Source organism: Nicrophorus vespilloides, unplaced genomic scaffold (assembly GCF_001412225.1).
Source record: "Nicrophorus vespilloides isolate i.1.1-1 unplaced genomic scaffold, Nicve_v1.0, whole genome shotgun sequence".
NCBI lineage: Eukaryota > Metazoa > Arthropoda > Insecta > Coleoptera > Silphidae > Nicrophorus > Nicrophorus vespilloides.
Window position 1 is genome coordinate 57,019 of NW_017100088.1, and position 24,247 is coordinate 81,265.

At 32.1% G+C, this 24,247-nt stretch overlaps 2 protein-coding genes across 3 annotated transcripts in view; one reads left to right on the forward strand and one right to left on the reverse strand.

Annotated features, from left to right (window-relative positions):
• The window catches only part of LOC108567426 (Ig-like and fibronectin type-III domain-containing protein 2), a 59,951-nt gene that overhangs the window by 28,494 nt on the left and 7,210 nt on the right, over positions 1-24,247 (forward strand). For both annotated transcript variants that reach the window (XM_017927890.1, XM_017927891.1), the window contains 5 exons: positions 13,591-13,797; positions 19,858-19,998; positions 20,149-20,547; positions 22,463-23,105; positions 23,162-23,507. In XM_017927890.1, coding sequence (XP_017783379.1) covers positions 13,591-13,797; positions 19,858-19,998; positions 20,149-20,547; positions 22,463-23,105; positions 23,162-23,507 — 1,736 coding nt within the window. The remainder of the gene's footprint in view (positions 1-13,590; positions 13,798-19,857; positions 19,999-20,148; positions 20,548-22,462; positions 23,106-23,161; positions 23,508-24,247) is intronic.
• Positions 15,884-17,792, reverse strand: LOC108567428 (leucine-rich repeat-containing protein 15-like). Its single transcript, XM_017927892.1, has one exon. The coding sequence runs from the start codon at positions 17,408-17,410 to the stop codon at positions 16,181-16,183; it is 1,230 nt and encodes a 409-aa protein (XP_017783381.1). The 5' UTR covers positions 17,411-17,792; the 3' UTR covers positions 15,884-16,180.

Sequence of the window (24,247 nt, forward strand, 5' to 3'; positions counted from 1 at the left end):
AAAGAGCACTAGGAAAGAGCTGGAATAACTAGGTGATCCAAGCAAATATTAGGTGGGTCACTCTGACCCATCGCTAGTACTTTCGGGTGAAATTTTTTTAAGTTACAGTTATTGAGAAGTGTCCTCACAAAACTGAATAGATTTAATTCTAAAAAAACTTCATAATGCAATCATGTAATTAAATAATTGAAAAAAGGTGCAAGCACACATTGATACTTCATAATACTACATAATATCTGCTTTTTGATTTACGTAATGACAAATATTGTCTGATTTATAATGGATATAAATAAAAATACTAAAGTATTTTTTGCCTCTTTTTTTTGTAAAAAGGAGAAAACATACACAAAATAAGATTTATACAATCATTTCATTTCTGATCATAATTACGTATCGATTTTAAAGCTTCAAAACTTAAATATAGAAATCCCTCAGGAATAAATTTAATTGAAATTATTTCAATGTGTCTTTTTGGCTCTATAATGCAGAGCGTATTCATTATATAATAATATCGTTGATGGGGAAAATGAATGAGCCGCGAATCCATTATCAGTATGAACATTCATACGCAAACATTGTATTTCATTTCTCTCGCTCTCGCTCTTTTTTTTTTGTTATTTTGGAAAATCCGACTAGATTCGGAATAATTCCGCTAATATTATTTACTGCATATAATATTAATGCGTAGCCGGGTATTGAAATTAATAATTGTATTCGAAGGCCGGATTTTCGTGGCGGGAATACGAGCAGCGCACGATTTTAAACTAATTGTATATAAATAATAATTGTATTTCGGCGTAATTCCATTGCGAAACTTTTCCGTTTCATCTATTACTGATTTCAATGAGAATAAATTGATCATCGATGCATCAGTTTTAGTTACGTGTTTAGATATGTGTTTAATTATTAAATTTGCAAGTGTGCAAATAATATTGTGTTTTGTTTTACTAATTTGTAACTTGATAACTGTTAAAATGTTGCTATTCTTCAGAAACTTTTAATGTCTTCTTTATATTATTCATTGTCAATTATGAGTAGATTCTATAGTGTTTAGATTATATATATATATATATACTAGAGTATAGTTCTTAAAGTTCATAATTTTTTGGATCATTTAATACTCATATTAACGCGAATGAAAGAAATGAGTAATTTATTTTAGTAATATTATTCCACAAACCTTAAATATAATAAATGCTGAAACTACTTGACACTACTTGGAAAGTAGTACTTTGACAATTTATAGATATTGAGAAGTGACATCAGAAAACTTTACCAATAATAATTAATATTAAACCTTATTTATAAAAACTTGAAAAAACTTGTCACTACTTGGAAAGTAACTTATCAAGTCTTAGATATTGACAAGTATTCTCAGAAAATTCATATTAAAGTTAATTATAATGCATGTCACTACTTGGAAACTAACTTCTCAAGTAGATATTGCCGAGTGTCCTTATAAAACTAACAAGATTTAATTAATAAAGCGTGAAAATACTTGTCATTACTTAGAAAGTAATTTGTCAAATTGTAGATATTGACGAGTGTTCTTATAAAAGTGATAAAACTTAATTAATAATAAGCTTTGCATAATAAAGCCTGAAAGTATTTGTCATTACTTGACAAGTAACTTGTCAACTCTTACATATTAAGTGTCCTTAGAAATTAATATTAAATTAATAATTATTTTATTAACATTAGTAATAAACAATTAATTTTATACCAATTAACTGTAATATCAAGACACACTTGTCACTATATGGAAAGTAACGTATCAAGTCATAGATATTGACGAGTATTCTCAGAAAATTTAAATATTTAATTAATAATGATCATATCAAAGTCAATTATAATGCATGTCACTACTTGGAAAGTAACTTGTCAAGTAGGTATTGCCGAGTGTTCTTATAAAACTAACAAGATTTAATTAATAAAGCCTGAAAGTACTTGTCATTACTTGAAAAGTAACTTGTCAACTCTTTTATATTAATTGTCCTTAGAAAACTAGCAACATTAAATTAAAAATTATTTTATTAACATTAATATACCAATTAACTGTAATATCTAGACATTGAAGTAATCAGTATTTTTTTTTTCAGCTAATTAAATACAGAATATAACGAATATCTTTTCTAATTGTATTCGTTATTAAATGCAAGTTATGTAATAGTCATTATGTTTCCATTGCACGAAGAGCTAAGCTCAGTTTAACTTTTGTTTTGCAGCGGAGATACAAAAAGCGACAGACGAAATTTTAAGCGGATTTCATTATTTCAAGTGGCATCGAACGAGAAAGATGCTTTTGGCGAATGGTAGTGCTTTGCGTTTCGGATTCTTATTTAATCTCTACTTTCAGCTATTATTTTATGCACACTACATGTACAAAAATAATGCGCTTAATGTGAAAACGTACTTTGAATGAAATATTACATATATTTTTTACTTACAAGTACAACTAGTTTGTACTAATTTAAGGTGTCAACAGGATTCGATCAAATTTATTTATTATTTTATTCTGATAAACTACAAACCAAAATATGTAACTACAATTTACTTTCAGCTGGTAATTTAGGTTTAATTTTATTAAAAATATTGTTTGGATACTTTTGGTGATATAAAGTTGCGTCCACACTGTACTTGTTATGATACATCTTACTTAATAGATGTATCATGCATATTGTAACACAAGATAGTAGAGGATATTGTGAGTTCTCAATTAATAGTAATTGGTACGCCTGACAAACATTTATGTGTATAATTTGTGTAGTGTGGATGCAGCATTAGTTATCATCATATTTATATGCTATTTTCTGTCAATATTAGAAAATATCTATAGACATATTCAATGTATATTTCATGTAAATAAAGTTTGGTTTCGTTATTAAAAGTTTCGTGTGATACGTATTGGAAATAACCGTAAATCCTAGTTTTTGACGTGATTCGAATACCATTACAGACGTACGTTGCAACCTAAGTATCGGATTATAATTTTCAGGGAATTTCAGGAGACGGCATCGAGGCGTACAAATGCATATTAGAGGTTTATGTGTCTATACGCGTGTGCATGCGGCTAACAAGGGCACACTGTGTGCAAAACCCAGATTTACGACATATAAGATGTCAAAACAGGTTATAAATTAGAGGCCTGTCGCGTGAATAATTTCCCGGCCAACTCAAAATTGCATTCCACCGGGCGGAAATTTATACCTCGTTCCCGTTGATATACACGTGATTCCCTTTTCTTTCTTTCCTCGTCCTTCCACCAACACTCCAACAATTCTTTTTCTTAGCGTCGCCACAGCCGCCGCCACCGCCTCCTTCTGTTTTCCCCGTCGCCGTCGCGCGAGAAGATTTTTATCGCGAAAATTTTGATACATTGCAGAATTAATTCCTCTACCGACGATGGAATATTATTAAATCCGACGCAGTTAGCAGATTTATACATCTTTTTTCACCGTCTCTTCAGCTGCACGTCTCCCGAAAATTTGTTGCGCATTATTTAAATTTATTGCAAGCCGGAAAAACGGATGGAAGACATCCAGATTTCACTGACAAAACGTTATGATTTAATACAAATTGCAACAGACTTTTACATACTTCTAGAATGATTTCATACCTTCAAATGAAAAGAATGAAACACATTTAAAAAAATGATTTAATCTTTGAAATAGCCAATAAGTTTTTTGCTTCTACTACTTAAGTAAATTTGTAAAATACTACCCAAATTTTATCTTCAATGTATTTAATGATAATCGATAAATTATAATGTTGCGTCCACACTGTGATTGATATTGTAAGGAGTACTAACTACTATTAAACTTGTTTACATCCATATACAGAAGTTGGTACAATCTATAAAAATATATATCTCATATGAAGTGTAGTGGGCGCAGCTTTAAAAAATCTACTAAGAAATGCTTGGAATACTTCACCAAAACTGTGACTGATTCTTATGATGAAATATAGTTGTCAGAAAAAGATTTTGCAGCAGTACTAGACTTTGCTGCGATACATAGTAGTTGCTCAGTCTCGACATTTTTGTATTCCCGAGACACGAACAACTGTTTAAGGTATTCCCGGGAATTCTCGGGTCTCGAGAAATTAAAAATGTCGTTTCATTAAACATTCAGTAAATTAAATTATGGTTAATTTTTGGAAAAGATGGCGTAGAAGCTTTATAAGTTTTGGGATTATGTTGATATTTCAATAAAGTCATAGTTCGTTAACAAATTATAATGTTACGTCCACACTATGATAGATATTGTAATGAGTAGCAATTACTACTAACTACACTTCTGTATACAGTAGTTTGTACTAGCTATAAAAATGTATATCGCTCATGTCAAGTATAGTGGGTGCAGCTATAAAAAATCAACTAAGAAATGCTTGGAATACTTCACAAAAACTGTGACTGATTCTTATTATGAAGTATATTTGTCAGAAAATGATCTTGCAGCTGTACTGCCATCTATACATAGCAGTTGCTCAGTCTATATTTTGATTCCCGGGACACGAGACAACTATTTAAGCTATTCCCGGGAATTCTCGAAACTAGGGAAATTTTAAGAAAATGTTCCATTAAAGATTCTGCAAATAAAATCATGGATAAATTTGAACAACCAAAAACATATCTTCTCCAACTTTAGAAGTTTCTGGATTATGTAGATATTTCAATAAAGTCACAGTTTCTTTTATTTCTCAATTTTACAAAATCAACTAACGAATGGTTGGTCTATACTATAACCGTGTATTTCTTTGTTGGAAAAAAGTTGTCAGTATAAAATCAAGCAGCGGAAGAGTAAATAGTTGTCAGAGTAAAACTGTTGTAGTTGTGTTAAATGAAATGCCACATGATGTGAGAATGACGGTCGACGATGCGGCGTTCGCGGTTTTAAGTTGATTTGAGTTTCTTTGAGCGAAGCGACCGTTTGAAATTGGAGGCGGCCTCCACAAAGGGACGCAAAGGGCGCTTCGGTTTCGTGGATGTAATTACTTTGAAGGCGACACATGAGTGGTAATATCTTTTATATAGTTGACGCGCCTCGGTAATGCCTCGTGAAATATATATGTATCTATATGTATATGTGCATTCTTGACAGCGTAATCACGAATACACCACTATCCACCCCTCTGTGATACAACAGCCTTTTCCAGTGCGCGCCGCGCCGTTTGCGGTAACGGTATTAAATACCACTCCTGAATTTATTTATACATCCATGGCTCGTGTTTATACAACGGCAACACGATGAGGAGGGTTGCACATACAGAACTATTTATCTTCTTTCTGTGGCTGGGCGCCTCATCCACCCCCTTTTGCTTCTGTTGCTACTACCCTTCTCCTCCTCGACCATCCTGAAACCAAAAACCCTCCGGCTTACTTCCACACCGTTTAAAACAACCAGGATAGATATTCACAATACCGAAGGAAGCGACTCTAAAGTACACTGCTGAGCCCTATTTAGACTCAGCACTAGACATATGTCAGGATGCTTTTTCAATTTATTATCCTCTGCGTTTATTTGCAATAGTTTTCCTTCCTGCATACACCCAAAATGCATGTCATAAACTAGTAACATTTAATTCCTGATATTACTAAAGTATTTGCTTTTATTGCTGAAAATAAAGTCAGCATTACTTAAAACCTATTTGAATTCATGAAATAAACCAATGAAAGTAATTTTTAAGAAAAGTCTTAGATCAATACTTGTATAGTATATTTTACTACTAATTTAATAATTTAAGAAATATATCTGCAGTTTAATGGAATAAACCAATAAAAATCTGAAAGAAAAATCAGATACAACCAATAAAAGAAATAGTTTATTACATTGCATAGTACGAGTAATTGCCACACTGTTTGAAACCGCACTAATCGAGGACTTTTATAAAAAAAAACAGTTCAATTTTTTTATTATCCTCAACTATTGTTATATACAAATCATGTAAAATCCATATTTACAGATTTTTAACACCTCCAATTAGAAGAAGTATAAATCTGTTAACTATACATCATCTTTTGGCTTTTCTACGATTGTCAAGATAATTTTGTAAGCTAATAATAGATTGCATCGTAAATAATATAGAACCTTAAAAATAACAACTGTCTTATTGATAATAAAGTCTGCACCTTTCGAGTCGAAGGAAGAGAATAAGTTTTATTTTATTTTTGTTTTACTACACACCGTGAAAGCATGAATGTTTCTCGTGTTTATTAAGGGTGGATCTTGTTGTAAAATCTCGTGTCGTAAAACGTTTGTCCTCGTTTGACGTGAAGACAAGGGATAATAATATATATTATTAACTGTAATTTTTAGAACCTTAGATTTTTTTCTAATTTTATTTTGAAACTTTGTTATATAACAATTATATTAATTAAAGTTTTTTTTATTAATGAAAAAATGACCTGATATTAAAATAAGAATCTAAAGTAACTGAAAAGAAAAAGCTAATTTTCAAGCTAACTAATTAATTATTTTCAGAACCATTGAAATTTCTGTAAATTTTTGATACTTTATAAACCTATATGTTATATTTAGTGTTAAAGCTATATTTAACATTTTTAGTTATAGAATTTTCTTTAAGATGAAAAATGTTATGATCAAAAATGAAAATTGTAATTTCAAAAAATAAATAAAGAAATACATAAATATATCATCAATTACGTAGTAAGTTATGTAACTTCAATAAATTAAGATAGAATACAAAAGTAAATATAATATATATAAAAGTTAAAGACAAAAAAATTGCATTGAAACTAAGTAGTCTTATTTTGTATATGTTTGTGGTAAACTCAATGCGTACACTCATTAATTATTTTAAAACTAGCGTTGAAAGTAAAAACGGTGATGATGGTGCAGCTTAATGAGTCCAGAGCATGTGCATTTTGCGAGTGATAAATTGAATGATTATTCGAAATTGCGGATGTTTAATCGGTTTGAGTGAACATTCTTGTAGCAATTTATAGGGTCCAAATGACATTGATAGAGCCACCGCCATCCATAAACAACGTGGGGAAAAAGGGCTCTGGCAGAATGGAGAGAAGAAAAAAAAATATAGAAAGAGGGAAAAACGAGAAGCATGCACATAAAGGGGTGGCCCGAACGTAATAAAAGTGAACTGAGAACTGATGACCATCGAAATTTATAACCACCGACCGGATCCGTGGAATTAGAATAAATGCACAGGGATGGGACAAAAAAAAATGGAAAAATTTTGATATGGATTTTTATTAGTTAGCACCTCGTGGAAAGAAGGAGGTTAAGGGATGTGTGCGTGTCTGGCTGGATGCGCCCCTGCGCCCCCGATTTATGGCCGCCCATTAGACGTAATAAATCGGCTGCTTTATGAGAGTATTCCCAACCCCTATATTTGTCACGCGCCTCAGGACTACCAGTAGATTTGTATAATAGAGGAAGTAGTTATTCGTAGCGATTTTACAAACGTGTCCTCGCGTTATACGACCGCCGTTTTCGCAATACTACCAACCTCTCACACCTCTCTCTCTAAGTTGCACCTAGCGCAACCCTTTCCACCTTCTTGTTAGGAGATAACGGCAACTTCCTCCCAAACAGCACTTTCTTCCCCCCCATCGTCTTCCACCCACCCACATCCTCGCACACGACTCCGAAGCGCCCCAAATCTTCCTCCTCCTCAAATGCGTTTGTATAAATCAACCCAGGAGCGGGCTTACACTTCATTACGAAGCTTTATGTGGAGTTTATTAAAAAGCCCTCGCAATTTACCAACTGCCTAATTTCATTATCATTGTTGCTATACGTTTGCCCGCATAATGAATTACGAAATAAAACCGACGGATTTATAGCCGCGCGACGTTCGGTCGGCGATTTGTTCTAATTACTTCCATCTTAATTTTAAGCCTCAAACATTTACATATCTAAATTGTTACTTCGCGATTTCCTTCCAAGCAATTTATAACGATGATCCTGCAATAATTTCCGATTTCCAAATCCAATATCTACGTGAAAGCTAAAACTGCGTCCGCACTACGTCTGATTTAAGACGCTAATGTTTCTCAGTTATACCAACTATATACACATGACAATAACATTAGCTTATAGTTCAATGTTATCTAACTGCTAATAGTTGGTAGACCTGACAAATATCATTTTAACAAAAACTAATATTTTTATAAAAATATCGTCGAAAACAAAATTTGAAAATTTATTAAAAATATTATACGATGATCCTGCAATAATTTGCAATTTTCAAATCCAATATCTTTTCACGTAGCTAAAGTACTTCTCAAATCAATATTTCTAAAGCTGCGTCCGCACTACGTCTGATTTAAGACACAAATGTTTCTCAGGTATAGTAACTATAATATACACTTGACAACAAAATTAGCTGTCATTTCAATGTGATCTGACTACTAACAGTTAGTAAATCTTACAAATATTATTTTAACAAAAACTAATATTTTTAGAAAAATATCGTACAAAAACGAATTATAATATTTATTAAAAATATTATATGATAATAATAATAATCAATTGGGTAATTTTGTTTTTATAACGATGATCCTGAAATAATTTCCGATTCTCAAATCCAATATCTACGTGAAAGCCAAAGTAGTTTGCAAATCAATATTTCTAAAGTTGCGTCCGAACTACGTCTGATTTAAGACACAACTGTTTCTCAGGTATACCAACTATAATATACACTTGACAACAAAATTAGGTGTCATTTCAATATGATCTGACTAATAACAGTTGGTAAATCTGACAAATATTATTTTAACAAAAACTAATATTTTTAGAAAAATATCGTCGAAAAACGAATTCTAAAATATTTTAAAAAGAACTTTGGTTTTAAATGAATATTAGCACTAATATTTCTAATAAAAAAAATATATTCTACATATTAATTTTGAAAAATTTAATTATTTAATATTTAGTATTAATCGTATATACTCATACAAATATTAACGAATTACGTCAAAATAAATTATTTCACGCAATCGAAAATTTAATTTGAAAAATTGGACACGGCAATCAATAATAATTTTATCTATTTCAACACTTCCGGTTTTCCCGGTGGACGTAAATGCATATTCTCTCTCTATATCTATATTTATTCTACATATTTTTGAACTAAATGCAATTACACTGTCAGTCACAAGGCTAAATAATATACAAACGTAAAAGCAAATAAATATATACCATATATTTCAAATAAATATGTATTGAAGTGATGATTCGATATTTACGTTTTAGTTGCACCATTTTATTTCCATTCTCGCATCGTAATGAAATTTCGCTTCGAATTTATTATTTTCAACAGAAGCGCGGAATCACCGTTTCGACGCTGCAGCAAAAAAACCGTTTTACGATGAGCATTGATCTATTTCGTTTGATTCCCTTTTTATTTACACTCTGCTTCCTGCTGCGATAATTCGTTTTAATCCATCCAGTTCCAGGATTATTCATATTCTTTTTTTTATTATTATATAATATGATTTATTTCGCACCTGTCAATAAATATCCTCATTTCTGGATTCCCTTTCTATTTCCGTTGTTTGTCACGTAATTTTTAGTGATTCAAAATTCTCTTACATTTTTTTACAATTTCCAAGTACATTTCATTCATGAACAATTAGTGTCAATACTAATGTTGCTAAATTTTGCTGAAAAAAATATATAATAATTTTTTAAATTTTTTTTATAGTTTTTTTTTGCAATTATTGCATCTTCACTTCTAAAAACCTAAGTAAATTTGTGAATATAGAATGTATGCAAATTTCACAGAAAAGAAAATTGAAAACATTACTGAAATTTTGAAGTACTGACATATTTTAATACTATAATGACGTTATTTATCAAAAACTTAAAGATATGTGAATTCTTAGATAAATTTTATAATAAGAAATATGTATGTATACAAATTTCTCAGAAAACACAATTATACAACAAATTTGATTAAATAATTAACTCTGAATTGGCTTTATTTCTCAAAAACTTACTAAATTTGTGATTTTTTTTTCATTTTTTACCAAAATTGACAGAAAAATTAAATTTTAATAATAGAATTTAGAATCTGGATTTATATATGTAAATTATTAAATAATTCATTGGATTTCCTACTACAAACGTTGTATGAATAAAACGAAGAAAGTAATCGTATTTGGAATGATAAGCGTATAAAAAAGTGAAGAGTTTAAATGTCATGACCTAAATATGATATAAATTTAATGTTTTAATGTGAAGTTATGGGAATAGCTTGGTTTAAAGCTGAAACGGCGCTTTCGAAAGTGAATTTTTGGGTGGATAATGAAAAGAGATGGTTCACGCGTTCCACCATTTTTCTTCCTCGCTATTTAGTTTCTGTTCCTTCTGCCTCTGTTTTGTGAGGGGTGAAAATGAAAAATATTTCGGTTGGCGAAAGAGAGTGATGCTCTGCGGAGAGCTTAGGCCGTTGGATTTGTTCGGAGGTTCAAAAAGAAAAAAAAAACAGAAGAAAGGAAGACGACCATCATAAATAATTTATATATATATATGGCGACAAACTAATATAAATTTATAACGCGCGATCGTTTGTAATATTTTTCGAGTGTCAGTTTATATAAGTGTCAGGTTGGTCGCAACGATTTATCATAATAATATTTACAGACACAATAAATGTTTTTCGGGGCGAAAATGTTTTCGCGTTCACATCGAAACACATCCGCGTGTGCCCATTGGACCATTTGTCTTCGTCGGGAGGTGTTGCGGCACTCGTTCCCTATATAATCCACATCCTTCTGTCTGCCTTTCAAGGATTAATGGTGAACTGCGGAAGGACACTTCGGTGGCGCACGTTTACTTCCTTTTTGCGAGATGTTTCGATATTTCCTGACCTCTTACCTTCACTCACAGTCATTTGACATTCACAGCATACTTCTCACCAACTAAGACAAACTTATCACCAAACGATTGATTAACCAGTCTTTGCTTAAACCTGTAGGTTCCAACCGACAGTTTGCGGGATGTACAAAGAAAAATAAACGCATAAAAAAACAAAGCAAAAAAGTTAGATGGGGTTTTCGTGGCAAAGTTTTGTGTCTGAAGATCAAGCATATTTTATATATCCGTTTCATTTATCCTCTTATGTTGTGTCAAACTACTAAGTTTGGGTACTACTGAGGACTATTATAGGTCCTTAACAGAATCAATATGCAGACTAGACAAATCTCACGGAAGGCAGTGACCGTTTGTAACTTTTCTGTGTATTTTCAACTAAAAACCAAACTGCAGAATTGACAGATCCCACGGAGAACAGTGAGCTGAAGCGGAGCCTCAAACTCCCATCCCTTTATTTATATAAGTAGAATAAGTAATTTGCAATTTAGTCTTAGGAAGAACATTAAAGAATCAAGTCGTATCGAATATTTTAATAATAAACCAAAAGTAAAACACAACGGACAATAGAAAGATAATATCCCACAGTGTACCAAAATTCATCCCTGGGACACGACATATTTTAGGTGGCAGCGGTAGGATAATTCCAAAAAAAAAACCAATGGATTGAAGATCAAACATACCATAACAATGCGTTGGCTTGCATACATCTGACAGCTCATATCTTTTGTAGATTGAATGAATTAAATCTGTCATTACAAGGCGTTAAACAGTTCAATTTATGGATCCAATGTCTGCAGATGATTGAGTACGAATGTTTTGGTTTTCTCAGCATATTTTTATCGAAAAACTCAATTAAACATTGATGAAAGAAATATATGTGAACATCTAAAAATCTTTGAGATTTTCAGACAACTGAATCAACATCGGATACTATGGCCTATTAACATTCATTCCTTGATTTACCAACCAAATCATATGGTAATTCCTCTTTCCTATACATTTTCTAGAAAATTATATTAATGTTCATATGGCATGTTCAAAAGATAGGACAATGCGTGTCCCACCGCCCCTCAAAGAGTTAACTTTCGATTACAATTCGATCCCAATAGATGCAAACTTTGCTAGAGAATAGAAAAACTCTTAGAGTTATCTTAAGACAGTTTAAAGATCATTTTTTAATTGACTTCTGGTTCAGTAAGAATAATGACTATCCTGTTCTATTGTTATATTTCCATCTATTGCCATTTTGAACAACATATTTATGTGAGAAAATAATTTTCAATATATACTTATCGGAAAGATAAATACTGAAATAGATAAAATGCAGATCTAAGACTGACATTTTCAGATATTGTACCAAACTTTGAATTGCTGAAAGTGGAGGAAATGTTGATGCAATTAGTTGAAAAGCCACATTTTGCGTTGGGATTTGGATGGTTTGAAAGCAGAATCGAGCAGGATTCCTTTATTTATTTATTTATTTATGAAATGTTCATTGAGCGCTTTGTGGGAGGGCGTTCGTGCGTGGGCTGCGCTGCACAAAGGCGAAATGTAAATTATGTCTCGTTGCATTAATTTAATGAAGGCTTTAGTGAACAAAAGATGCCGCCGAAGTTCCAAGATTTAAGCACGAGCTGAGCCGTTTTATTATTATATATATATTTCGCTAAAACGTTTTGGATAATTAATGTTAAATTTAATTGTGCCAAGCACGTTCATCCCCAACACCACCACCAACACCCCCCATCCGAAATCCCATTCCTATCCTCCAACAAATACCCGGACGTCGTCTACTCTAAACTTTTCCCTTTTGTGCACCGAGAGCCGCTGATTAATTACAGAAATGCGGTGGGCCAAAAGCAACTTTCATCCATTCCCAAGAAAATAATGATACATAATATTAGGTTTTATCATTAAAAAATGTTCTTTTATGGATAATATATTAGGATTGATGTTATTTTTTTTTATTTCAATGAAAGATTTACTTTTTGGAGTACTGAAAACTATGGTTTGTAATCACTGATGAAGTCAATATTTTTTTAATTGTAAATTGTTTCTTTTTCATTCAAAAACCAGTTAAAAACTGATTTAAATACGTTTTTTTTTTATTGTTTGATAACAGTTTTTATGGAAATACTGAAGTTTAAAAAAAATTTTTTTTTTTTGGAAAAACTGAAATTTGATTTTTTTTTGGAAATAGAATAGAAGAGAAGTTTGAAAAGTGTTATTTTTAATTACCGAAGTTTAAAAAGTCTTATTTTTGGAAATACTGAAGTTGGCAAAGTGTTTTTTTTTAAATACCGAAGTTTGAAAAGTGTCATTTTTGGAAATACTAAAGTTTTCAAACTGATTTTATTTTAGAAATGTTGAAATTTTAGAACGGTTTTTTTTTTATGGACATACTTTTTTGTTTGAAGACTTTATTTCTGGAAATACTGAAATTTGAAATTTATTTCTTTTCTGAAAAACCATTTTTTGTTTCTTAGAAATTGTAAGTATGAAAACTGTTTTTTGGAAATACTGAAGTTTGAAATGTGTTATTTTTGGAAATACTAAAGTTAAAAACTGTTTTTTGTTAGAAATATTAAGAATGAAAACTGTATTTTGGAAATACTGAAGTTTGAAAAGTTTTATGAATTTCTCTGAAATACTAAAGTCTGAAAACCATTATTTTGTGTAATATTCTATATATTTTATGAAATATTCTTAATTATGTTTTGTGTCCTTGTTCCAGGATTACCATCGATGCGAGACAGCTTAACAAATCCCGTTCATGTCTACGAGGGCGACGATGCGTTGATTACGTGCGTCGTTAGGGACATCGGTGAGAATACGGTCATGTGGAAGAAGGAGGACAGAGAGAGGCACAGTCGGAGGGTCCTTACAGCTGGAGATAGCCGAGTCACAGCCGATAGAAGATACTCGGTTCTGCACGATTCTGGTAAACTGGAAATTATTATCCTCGGCGATTTTCCTTTACCTTTCACCGTCTCTCCCCATTAGAAAATCCCTTTATACGATTTCATCAAACGAAACGCGGGGTATAAGAGGACGAGGAGGAGGAGATGTACGAAAAAAAAATAAGTGAACTGAAGGGATATTTTCATTTGCTTGAATGGATTCCCGCGATTTTCCTCTTGGGAAAATAATAAACACAAAATTGGAGTCACAACATTCTCTGATATTTCCAGATTATTCCAACACAAAAAAATATAGCCGCTTTTATTATATTTTAATAAAAAAAAGTAGTTTCTCAAGCCAGTAGAAATTCTAAACAAGATCAAAGTATAATTATAAAATATACAAATATTAAAAAATATCTTATATAAAATTAAATTACCAAATTTATATTATTAATTTTATTAAAACATTTTGCAAATAAAATCAATTATTATTATTTTTTATAATTGTTTACTTATAGTTTTCACTATAGTTTTTCTTTTCAAAGAAGAAATAAAGGCTGAAAAAAATCTTTTATAAGGTAAAAACTATAGTCTTCAATTAGTTTTGAATAAAGCTATGATCTCAAATATTATATAAATGTTCATATCAAAAAAAAATAAAATATATTTACAAAAATTTAAATAAATATAAATTGGAACAAGGTTAATTCCTAATATTTTTTTAAAAGTATATAATAAAAACTGAGATAAATCAGTAGAAGCTATTTTTATTTATGATTTAAGTATATAAACGGAGAGATTTATGATAACCTTTTGACATTTGTATCTATAAAATTGTGATATTTGATGTACTTGAAACATACATATAAATAATGAACTCAATGTTAATAATTTAAATTAAATTTAACATAGAAAACATTGATTTGATTTTATATAATAATACCAAATACCAAAATAAAAAAAAAAGAATCGAACTACTTGAAAAATGTATAGGAATAATCACATTATATTACAAAATATAATGAAAATATAGAAATTTGTTATTATTTCATAAAGTTATTTAATATAATATTAATTTAAAAAAGGTTTACAAACTAAAATATAATACATACATTTACAGCATAAAATAATAAATGTTTATTCACATATATAAATTATACAATAAATTTCGTAAATTATTATTTTTGCTGCACAGCAACAAGTCGCAAATGTACGGCGATATTAAATTTGTCGCATATTTCATTCTGAACTTATTTGAACACGTTAAATATATATATAATTTCGAAAATAAATAACGTAACGAAAACCCTATGCATTCGGCAGATGCACAAAACATAAATTTCGCGAGAATTTTGCGCAACAAGTTGAACGGACGGATTATGTAAGTATTTTATAATTGCAACATTTTTTTTTACTTTTTCGATCTCGATTCATACGCATTAAAGCAGAATAATCTCATTGTCTCAGATGATTTATATTTCTGTTTTTGTTCTGTTTTGATGAAGTTGTTAATATTAAGTTTTTTAAGGAATTTAAGTTTTTTCTAATGTTTAATTAAATGATTTATGTTAGTGCTTTATGGAAAGTTTATGAAACTTGCAAATTTGTTTTTTTTTTCCTTTTATTCATAGTTTTCAAATACGTTAATTCAGTATTTAAGTACTATAATGAATACTTGAAACTACCAATTTGATGATGAAGTGAATGTTTTATCGAAAAATTAAGAAGAGAGAAAAGTACTGGTGATTTCATTGATTTTTCTTCTATTTATGTATAATAAGAACGTTAATCAGGATCAGTTTTCAATTAAGTCTTTAGATTATGAATAAAGTGATTTAATTTTTTGTTTTTAAGAAAGATTATAATGAATGAAAAATTGAGGAAAAAAGTTTTAAGAAAATTCTTCTTCACAAAAATAATACAAGGTTTGGTTTGAAGAATTGAATCTTTTTTTACTTATGATTTATAAGGACGTTAATTCATTATTTAAGTGCATTACTTCTATAAATTAAGAGGAAAAATGATATTAAGAAGTGATAATTGATGATTTTTTTAATTAATGAAAAACATATTTATTTTTTAAAGAAATTATGTTTTGATCCTGAAATATAATAATTTAATTTTCTGAAAGATTAAGATGAAAGAAAAGTTGGTATTGTCTGTTTTCTTATGGGAATTAAGTCTTTAGATTACGAAATAAAGCTATTTAATTGAATACTTTTTGAAAGATTAACATGAGATAAAAATAGTGGATTCTTTTAATGAAAGGATTGTAAGCGCTCTGTTATTATGCAAACGTTTGTAGTGTAAATGGTTAATTGGAGAGAGAGCTAGGTTTTCGGGTAATTGATTTTATTGTTGTGCACCTATGTTTTTGACGGGGCCATTAAAGTTATTTGTTCCGCTCGAATTGCATAATGTTTAATTAAAAGCTGCTGGCTTGAAGGTGCACTTGTAGCTGCTCTGAAAACTGGACACGTCCTCTTTCAAGATTTCAACGTGTTCGTTTCCTACACATTCGCGACTTCCACTTGCGTAGCAAACAGGATTTAAGCCATCAGTGAGATGCGTTAAATCGCACTGTTCGAATTGTATACCTTTCATGTTGAAGTAGGTTTGGATTATAGTAAGACAACTGCAGGCCCATGGATTTCCGCCGATCGTGATGTGTTTCAGTTTTGGTAAAGCATTACCTAAATCTCCTGTTAAAAGAGTTAGAAGATTCCTGTGTAGATGTAGAGTGATCAAATTGGATTGAGTAGGGAAGGATGTGTGTGATACGTATTTGATAGAATTGTTGTTTAGATACAATTCTTGGAGGTCTAGGTTATCGGTGAAGGCTTTATCTTCTATGTGTTGAACGCCGTTTGATGAAACATCGAGAATTTGTAACTTCTTCAAGAATGGGATTGGGATTATCGCTTTGATCTTGTTGTGGTTGAGGATGAATGTCTTCAAGTTCTTCAAACCGTTGAGTACTCCGAGATCGATGTGCGATAACGAGTTGTAGGATAAATCTAAATGTTCCAAATCCTCGTTGAAGCAGCGTTCAGCTAAATGCACTAATCTATTGTGCGAAATGGATAATCTCAAGAGACCTGGTAAATCCACAACTCCGGTTGCGATGGATGAAATCAGGTTGTTCGAGACATCTATACTTTCGATGCTCGAATTCGCGAAGCATCCGGTAGCCAAGTTTTCAATGGAATTGTGCTGCAGGTCGAGCATCGCCAGATGCCGGAAACCAGAAAAGGTTCCGAGCGCCGCAACTTTAATAAGATTTTTATACAACTTCAAGTAGTTCAAGTTGCCGACGGTCTGAAACGCTCCCACTTCGATATTCCTCACTTTCTCCACCAAATAAAGCATCCGCAAATTCGGCGACTTCGTGAACGTTTCAACAGCCAGATGTTCCCTGGGTCTACCAATTGTGGTCCTCTTCCCGCACATCTCTTCGCCTACAATAAGTTCCGTCCACTCCTCATTCCCAAGGGTTTTAACATCGTCCACAGTTGAGCAAATCGTCGCGAACGTCGTCACGCAATCGCACCTGATCCCAGTGATCAGCTGCGTAATTAACGAGAGGATTAAGACGCGTTTAAGCTTATCCATGCTCGCTGCACCGTGCTGCGGTCGTAACTGCTTCTGCATCCATTCCACGTTTCTATTTATAGCCTTTCGGACTTAAATGAGTGTGCAAATGCGATATAATCATCAGCCGAGAACGAACGAAACACACATCTAAATGCTTTACAGCTTCCATCCTGGCCAATCCCTCCCCTTTAAAAAAAATACATTTATATTTGCTCATAGAAAATGTAAGCATTCGGGGGGAGTAATAACACGAACCCATTTTCCCCAACAAAATACCTCGCATTCTTCGTCCGCAAACTTTTTTTTTACTCTCTTCATCTCTTTCCTTCACGCTCATATATACAGACACACAAAACGCCCCCTTTTGCTCTTTTATTTATTTAACTTCGCCCGGGGGATGAAATTGACCGCGAAGAAAAAAGGTTGCTCGAGCGAAAGGGGAGGAGGAAGAGGCCGGAAGTGATTTATAATTTAAATTGCCCAACTTTCGCCACAATTCAAAATTTAGCAAACTGTTAAATATATTAACCGCAATGTGCATTCCTTCCTTCCTCAATCTCATCAGCATTTTATATGTTTAAATGTATATCCAAACCACAGCTTAACGTCGTTTTAATGTTTTTTCATCCTGCATTTTTAAAATTTGTATAAAATAACTATAAAATTGAATAAAAAATATCACCATATAAAAATATGGGGAAAACAAGAACAGGTTTTTTATAAATACACAAACGAAGACAGAAAATGAAAACTTGTGTTTTTCCAAAACCATTCTCTTTATATAAACTGATATATAAATTGTGTTTACTTATGACAACAAACAAAGTCAAAAAACATAAATAAAACTTGTATTTTTCCAAAATCAATCTTTTTGTATAAACTTTTACCTAGTAAAATAACAAATTAAGTTGACTCTTCTCAACAAACGAAGACAAAAACATAATGAAAAATTGAGTTTTTCCAAAATCAATCTTTTTGTAGAAACTTATACATAGCAAAATAACAAATTAAGTTGACTCTTCACAATAAAACCGTAATAACCGAAAATTTTAGAACTGATATTTTATATAAAGAAAATTGAGCAAAAGAAAAAATAATTTTCTGTAAGTTTTATTATTTTTCATTTTTTAAATGTTTGATACAATTTTATTAATATACTTTTATAATTAAATTTATAAAAAATAGTGTAAAATGTTGTGTTTTTTTGATAAATATTTTTACTGAAATTATATACAATACAAATACAGATGTCAAAGCAATTTATAAATAATTAAAGTGGTAATTTTCAAGTTATACCAAAATAAATTTAATTGCTATGAACAAATATTGAAGCACTTGCACTAACCGAATTAATATATAACAATTATTATTTTAAATGTGAAATTCAATAATTGGTAGTTTATGAAAGGGTGTCTGCACAAATATAAATAAACGAAGCACATAAATAACAAATTGATTTTAATGTTCGTAAATAATAAATGGCCTATTTAATTAAAAATTGATTAAAATACTTCAAAATATGAAAATTGCTTCTGAAAAGTGATCAATAATAGAGATTAACTAACGAATCGTTACCGAGTTTGCGAACAATCATCCTTAAACTATAATGAGCGAGAAATCAAACGTCTTAATTAGATCCAGGTAATTCGAAAATCGGATTTCTCGATGTTAGTTTGAAGCATGCAAAATTGAAGATTTCCAAAGCAATTTATCATTTATGGTTGAATGCCTTGCTTAACATCATCATCCCTATTGTAATGGAAACTTGAAGGACACCTAAGAAACGATATTAGAGCTCTTTGTGCTTCCAATTTAGCTGTATATAGATTTAAAGAGAGGGAGAGAGAGATAGATTAATTTACATGTTTAATGTCTGTACTTTTTTTGGTTATATTAAAAAAGTTTTCGGGAAATCAATAATTTCTTAACAAAGTTGTGATGTGGATGAAACGGTTTCGGTTTGGAACGTGATTCAATTTTAAGGATCCGAAGGGGCCCTAACGAGTCGATATTTGGAGAAGGGGCGACGGATGTATACCGGTGTTCAAGGTGTAACGAACGTGCAGAGAAAAAAAAAGTAAAACTGAATGGAAGAGAGGAAAAGGAAGTTAATTAGTCAAAACGGAAAGTGCTGAAATCGGAAATGGAATCTAATCCGGATGAGGACATAAAACAACGTCGCCCTTACCGAATTCTTTTCTGTAATCAAGCATTAATTTTCGGGGGATGGCGGCGGCACTCCTCCTTGAGTATCCTTCGGAGATCATTTGGCTTTAAGGGAAAAGACTGGGGAGTGTTTAGGGGGTGGTTTGCGCATCGATCGCAATATAAATTCCTTGGCTATTGGAATTCTGCCGCTTATGAACCGACGTATTACCAAAAACTTTTCAAATAATGCATTGCTCGTTCGGCTCGGAACGGCTTCGCGTTGAAACCCAAAACCATTTCATCCGCTAGAAATAAAAAGAAAAAAAAATGGTTTATTAAAATATTGTAATTTTCAGTGAGTTCCGAGGAGAAGGATGTTCCTACTGGTGGTGATGTTTGGGTGCTGGTCATAAAAAACTCGAAACCCTCGGATTCCGGCATCTACGTCTGCGAAGTTAACAGCAATCCCATCGTGCGGAGCTTCCACAAACTTAGTGGTAAGTCGCTAATTAATTTAGGGCTCGCGGCTGCGAACTAATTACATTTTTGCGCTAATTACCGGCCCCGTCGAGTGGATCTAATGATGATAAACATTTATTATTATTCCTTCGTCTATTTGTGCTCTTTTCTCATTTACTTTTCTCTAGTACTCTCGAAAGCCCTTCTGCCGCCGGAGAATGGGACCGATGCGAATGTTTACGAGGATCAAAAGGCGTCCTCGTTCAACAGCAAAAACCATAATTACACGGACTGCTGCATCTCGAAGAACGTGTCGTCGTCCTGTTTGGGATTCTGTAACATCCAGAGCATCCTGGAAGGAAACACTGGCCAAGATCCGGAGCACTGCGAGGCTGATTTCCCGAACATCGTGAGATGCATGGCAGATGGCAGGAACCATGTGCCCTGCTGCATCCAGGAGAGGGTGCCGGATATCTGCCAGGACGTCTGCCGCGGAGAGTACACAGCGATCACGGATAACATCAAAACGCACTTCTCCTGCTCGGCTTACACGGAACAAACTTTGGCCTGCATCGTAGAAGGCATTGGTGAGTAAATAAAGTCATTATATTCCAAGACGAATTATCAACACCTTTCTAACTATATCACAGTTTTATTTTCTACTTTTTCCAATCTACTAAATACAACTGTAAATATAAGATTTATAAGTATTAGGTAACATTTTAAGTACAAGAAGCAATTTATTAGCACAAGACAAAGAATGACACAAACTTTACATATGTTGTCCACTTTGTCCAATTCACTAAATCGAACTCGATTTAACTTATTGTAATTTCAACAAGTAAAAATAAGACTAGATTTGAAAACTGATAAATATTAGACAAACTTTGATCTATAAATTAATGATGAAAAAATGCATTAGAATAACTTGACAATTTATTTTCACTTTCTTCATTTTACTAAATCTTGTAACTTATATGGAATATTTTACCACATTTTCTTTAATACATAAATAAATTTATAATAAATATATTTCATTGATTAACATTGCAGAATTAAATTGTTAACTCTCAAGTTGAAATTTTTAAATCTTACTTTCATTTTAATAAAAAATATACAAGATACATTTTTACTTTTTTAATATAAGTTCTTCCTTATTTTAAAATAAAGTGTAAACGAATAAAGTTTGTCAAAGGAATTGATGGAAAAATAATGTAATTATATTCTTGAGAGAAATTAATGCTTCGCGACAAAGGGCTTTCAAACTTTCCTTCTACTTTCCTCTGTTTACAAAATACACACTCAACTTTCTTTCCTTTATTTAAGTTGTCAGCAGAACTTGATTACACAACAGTCTACCGTTTTTTGTTGACATTTTCATTATGTCACAGTTGACTAAACGCGAATTAAGATTTATAAAGAATAAGCATTAAAACAGAAAAAATATAAATAATAATTAGACTAAACAAAATCTAATCTAATTAAACAAGTATTATATTATATAATTGTTATGTTATGAATATAAATATGAGAATGATATGTATATTTTTCATATTGAGGGAAGACTGATGAAAATATTTCATCTAAATAATAAACAATTTAATCTGATTATATAATTACGTGAGAGCGCAACCAGGAAATTGACGTTCGCGAAAACATGGAGAGCTGCTGCATCGGTGTTAAAACACAGTAAAAGCTTTACAGCAGTTTTCACCTGCACGTGACGTGAAACGGAAATATAAATAATAAAACAAATGCTTTTCTAGCAAATTTCATTTGCTTTTGTGCTCTCGTTTTGTTCCAATAACAATAACAGCCAGCTATTGTGTATGAATTTGTTTTACCATTGTTCGACTTTATCACTACAAATATTTTAAAACACTACATAATCCCGTATAATAATTAGATTGTGAGTATACAAATGAAAACTCATTTTGGTAAAGAAAAAATAATGAAATTTAGTGACACGAGTTGAAACAAATTGTTAATTAAAGAAATAATGTCAATACTTCAGTTTTCCTGTGATTATTCCACAACTATTAAAAAATTATTTGATAGGATATGATAGAAATATACAAGATACGATTTAACGCTTATTTTTATTACGTGACTTTAAGAATGTAAGAATTTATATGAATATATATTTTTTTTAAATTGAAGTTTTGCTGTGATGTTTTTAAAAATATTTTATTTTGGTGTAAATGCAAAAAAAAATGCTAAACAAATATTGTAAGTATGATATTTTCAAATAAGTAATGAACTTAACGAAAATGATTAATCATTGAAAAGGTGATTGATTATATGTCTAAGCTTAGGAATGTAGTTTATTGGATTCTAGTTTGTAGATGGATGGGTTAATAAAAGGGAATTTTCCGATGAGGGATTCCGGCTGCGTTTGACGTAACCATGGATATATGTCGAAATATCTAATCAGCAATACAGCCTGCACATGATCATTCCGATTTGGTCGAATCCTTTGTCATAGCTTTATTATCTTTGCAGAATTGTTGCCGAATCCGCCGCAGGACGTCGAGGTGGAGGCGCTTACGGAGAAATCGTTGAGGGTGTCCTGGGCTCATCCCGATGCGAACACCGAGACCGTGACTGAATACTCCATAAACGTGACATCGCTGAAAACGTTCGACGAGCGCTTAATAGAACCAACCGAATCGAACCCTTCGAGGTCGTCCGACTCGCACACGGTGCACGTGAACGTGCCTTCAACTCAGAACGAGACCGTGCTGAACGACCTGAGCCCTTTCACCATGTACGAGGTGACGGTCTCCGCCCTCAACATACACGGATCCAGCCTTCCCTCCTACCGAGTTCGAAGCCTAACTCTAACTCCTGGAAAGATAAAGCCTACGATGGCTGGAACTTCGCCGAAGCTTCCAGACGTTAAGGGTTGCTGCATGAAGAAGGGAATCGGTCACAGGACTTGCGTGGATAAACTTTGTGATCCTTCATTAGCTGATACCGCTGAGATCACTGATTTGATGATATGCGCTCCATGGGCCGCAGACACCTTCAGTTGTCTTACCAATGGCATGGACCACACTCCGTGCTGTAAAGCTCGAGGACTCCCGGAGATCTGCCAACAACTCTGCACTGGAAACGTTACAACCATCGACTTCAATTACTTCAAGTAATTAAGTGTAATTTACTTATACACTTCTTAACTAATTATAATCTATATAATAGGTGCCTTCGGTATATGGGTGACTACACGAACTGCCTCCTCCAAGGATACGGCGTCCTCCCCAGCACCCCGACCGGCGTCCACGTCACCAACATCGAAACGGAATTCGCTATCCTACACTGGTCCGCACCCAGGACTCTAGGAGACACCGTCATCCACTACAATGTGCATTTCAGGATGTTCTCGGCGTTTGATGATGAAGACTACAAATCCATAGCCAAAGTGCACAGTCCGTACATCCTGGAAGGACTCGAAAGCGATACGGACTATGAGTTTTACATCGAAGCAGTGAACACGCACGGAGTTGGAGAGCCCAGCACGAGGATCGCTTTCAGAACCAGCAGCAAGGTAAATTTTCGCATTCTCAATTCCAACGGTATTTCAGTTTTACTACCACATTCAAATAATTTTACCTACAAAGCCGCGCCATTCCAACATCCTCCGCCTTTCCGAGAAATACATTCACAATTTCAACTTCAAACGACTTACAAACTACAGATACATAATTCAATTAGACATTCTTATCGTACGTTTTTTAATAAATTTCCATTTTAAACAAGAGAATACAATAGAATCTCGAATTCTTGTTAGTTACTAAAAAATATTAAACATTAAATTATAATTATTTGTACAATGCAGAAAAGTAGTACAAGTAGAATAGATAATAAATAATCAGATATTTTGTGCCTTGAACCAATATATTTTTTAAATTTGGTTACATAACTTACATTTTATAATGAATGCAATCGAAATGAACAATTATTTCTTTAATTAAATACATGTGATTCATACATAAACAATAATTAAATAAAATCAATAAGTGTTATATATTGTTTTGTGTATAAAAAACGTATATCGAAATGTATAAATATTAATTAGCTTTGTACATGAAAATCAATGAAATTGCAAATAATTATCGTTCGTAATTAATAATGCAGTGGATCCGCCGGGCAAAAGTTACAAATAAATACAAATTTTAAAAAAAATATATGGAAGCGGTGCGGAAATTTCGACATGCAATTTTCATTAATTAAATTAATCAGTTGATTCAACAATAAACAGATTTCACTCGATAAATCGTCGCCAAA

Excerpts from the sequence above, each read along its gene's own strand:
- LOC108567428 (XM_017927892.1), bottom strand. The coding sequence starts at position 17,410 with ATGCAGAAGCAGTTACGACCGCAGCACGGTGCAGCGAGCATGGATAAG.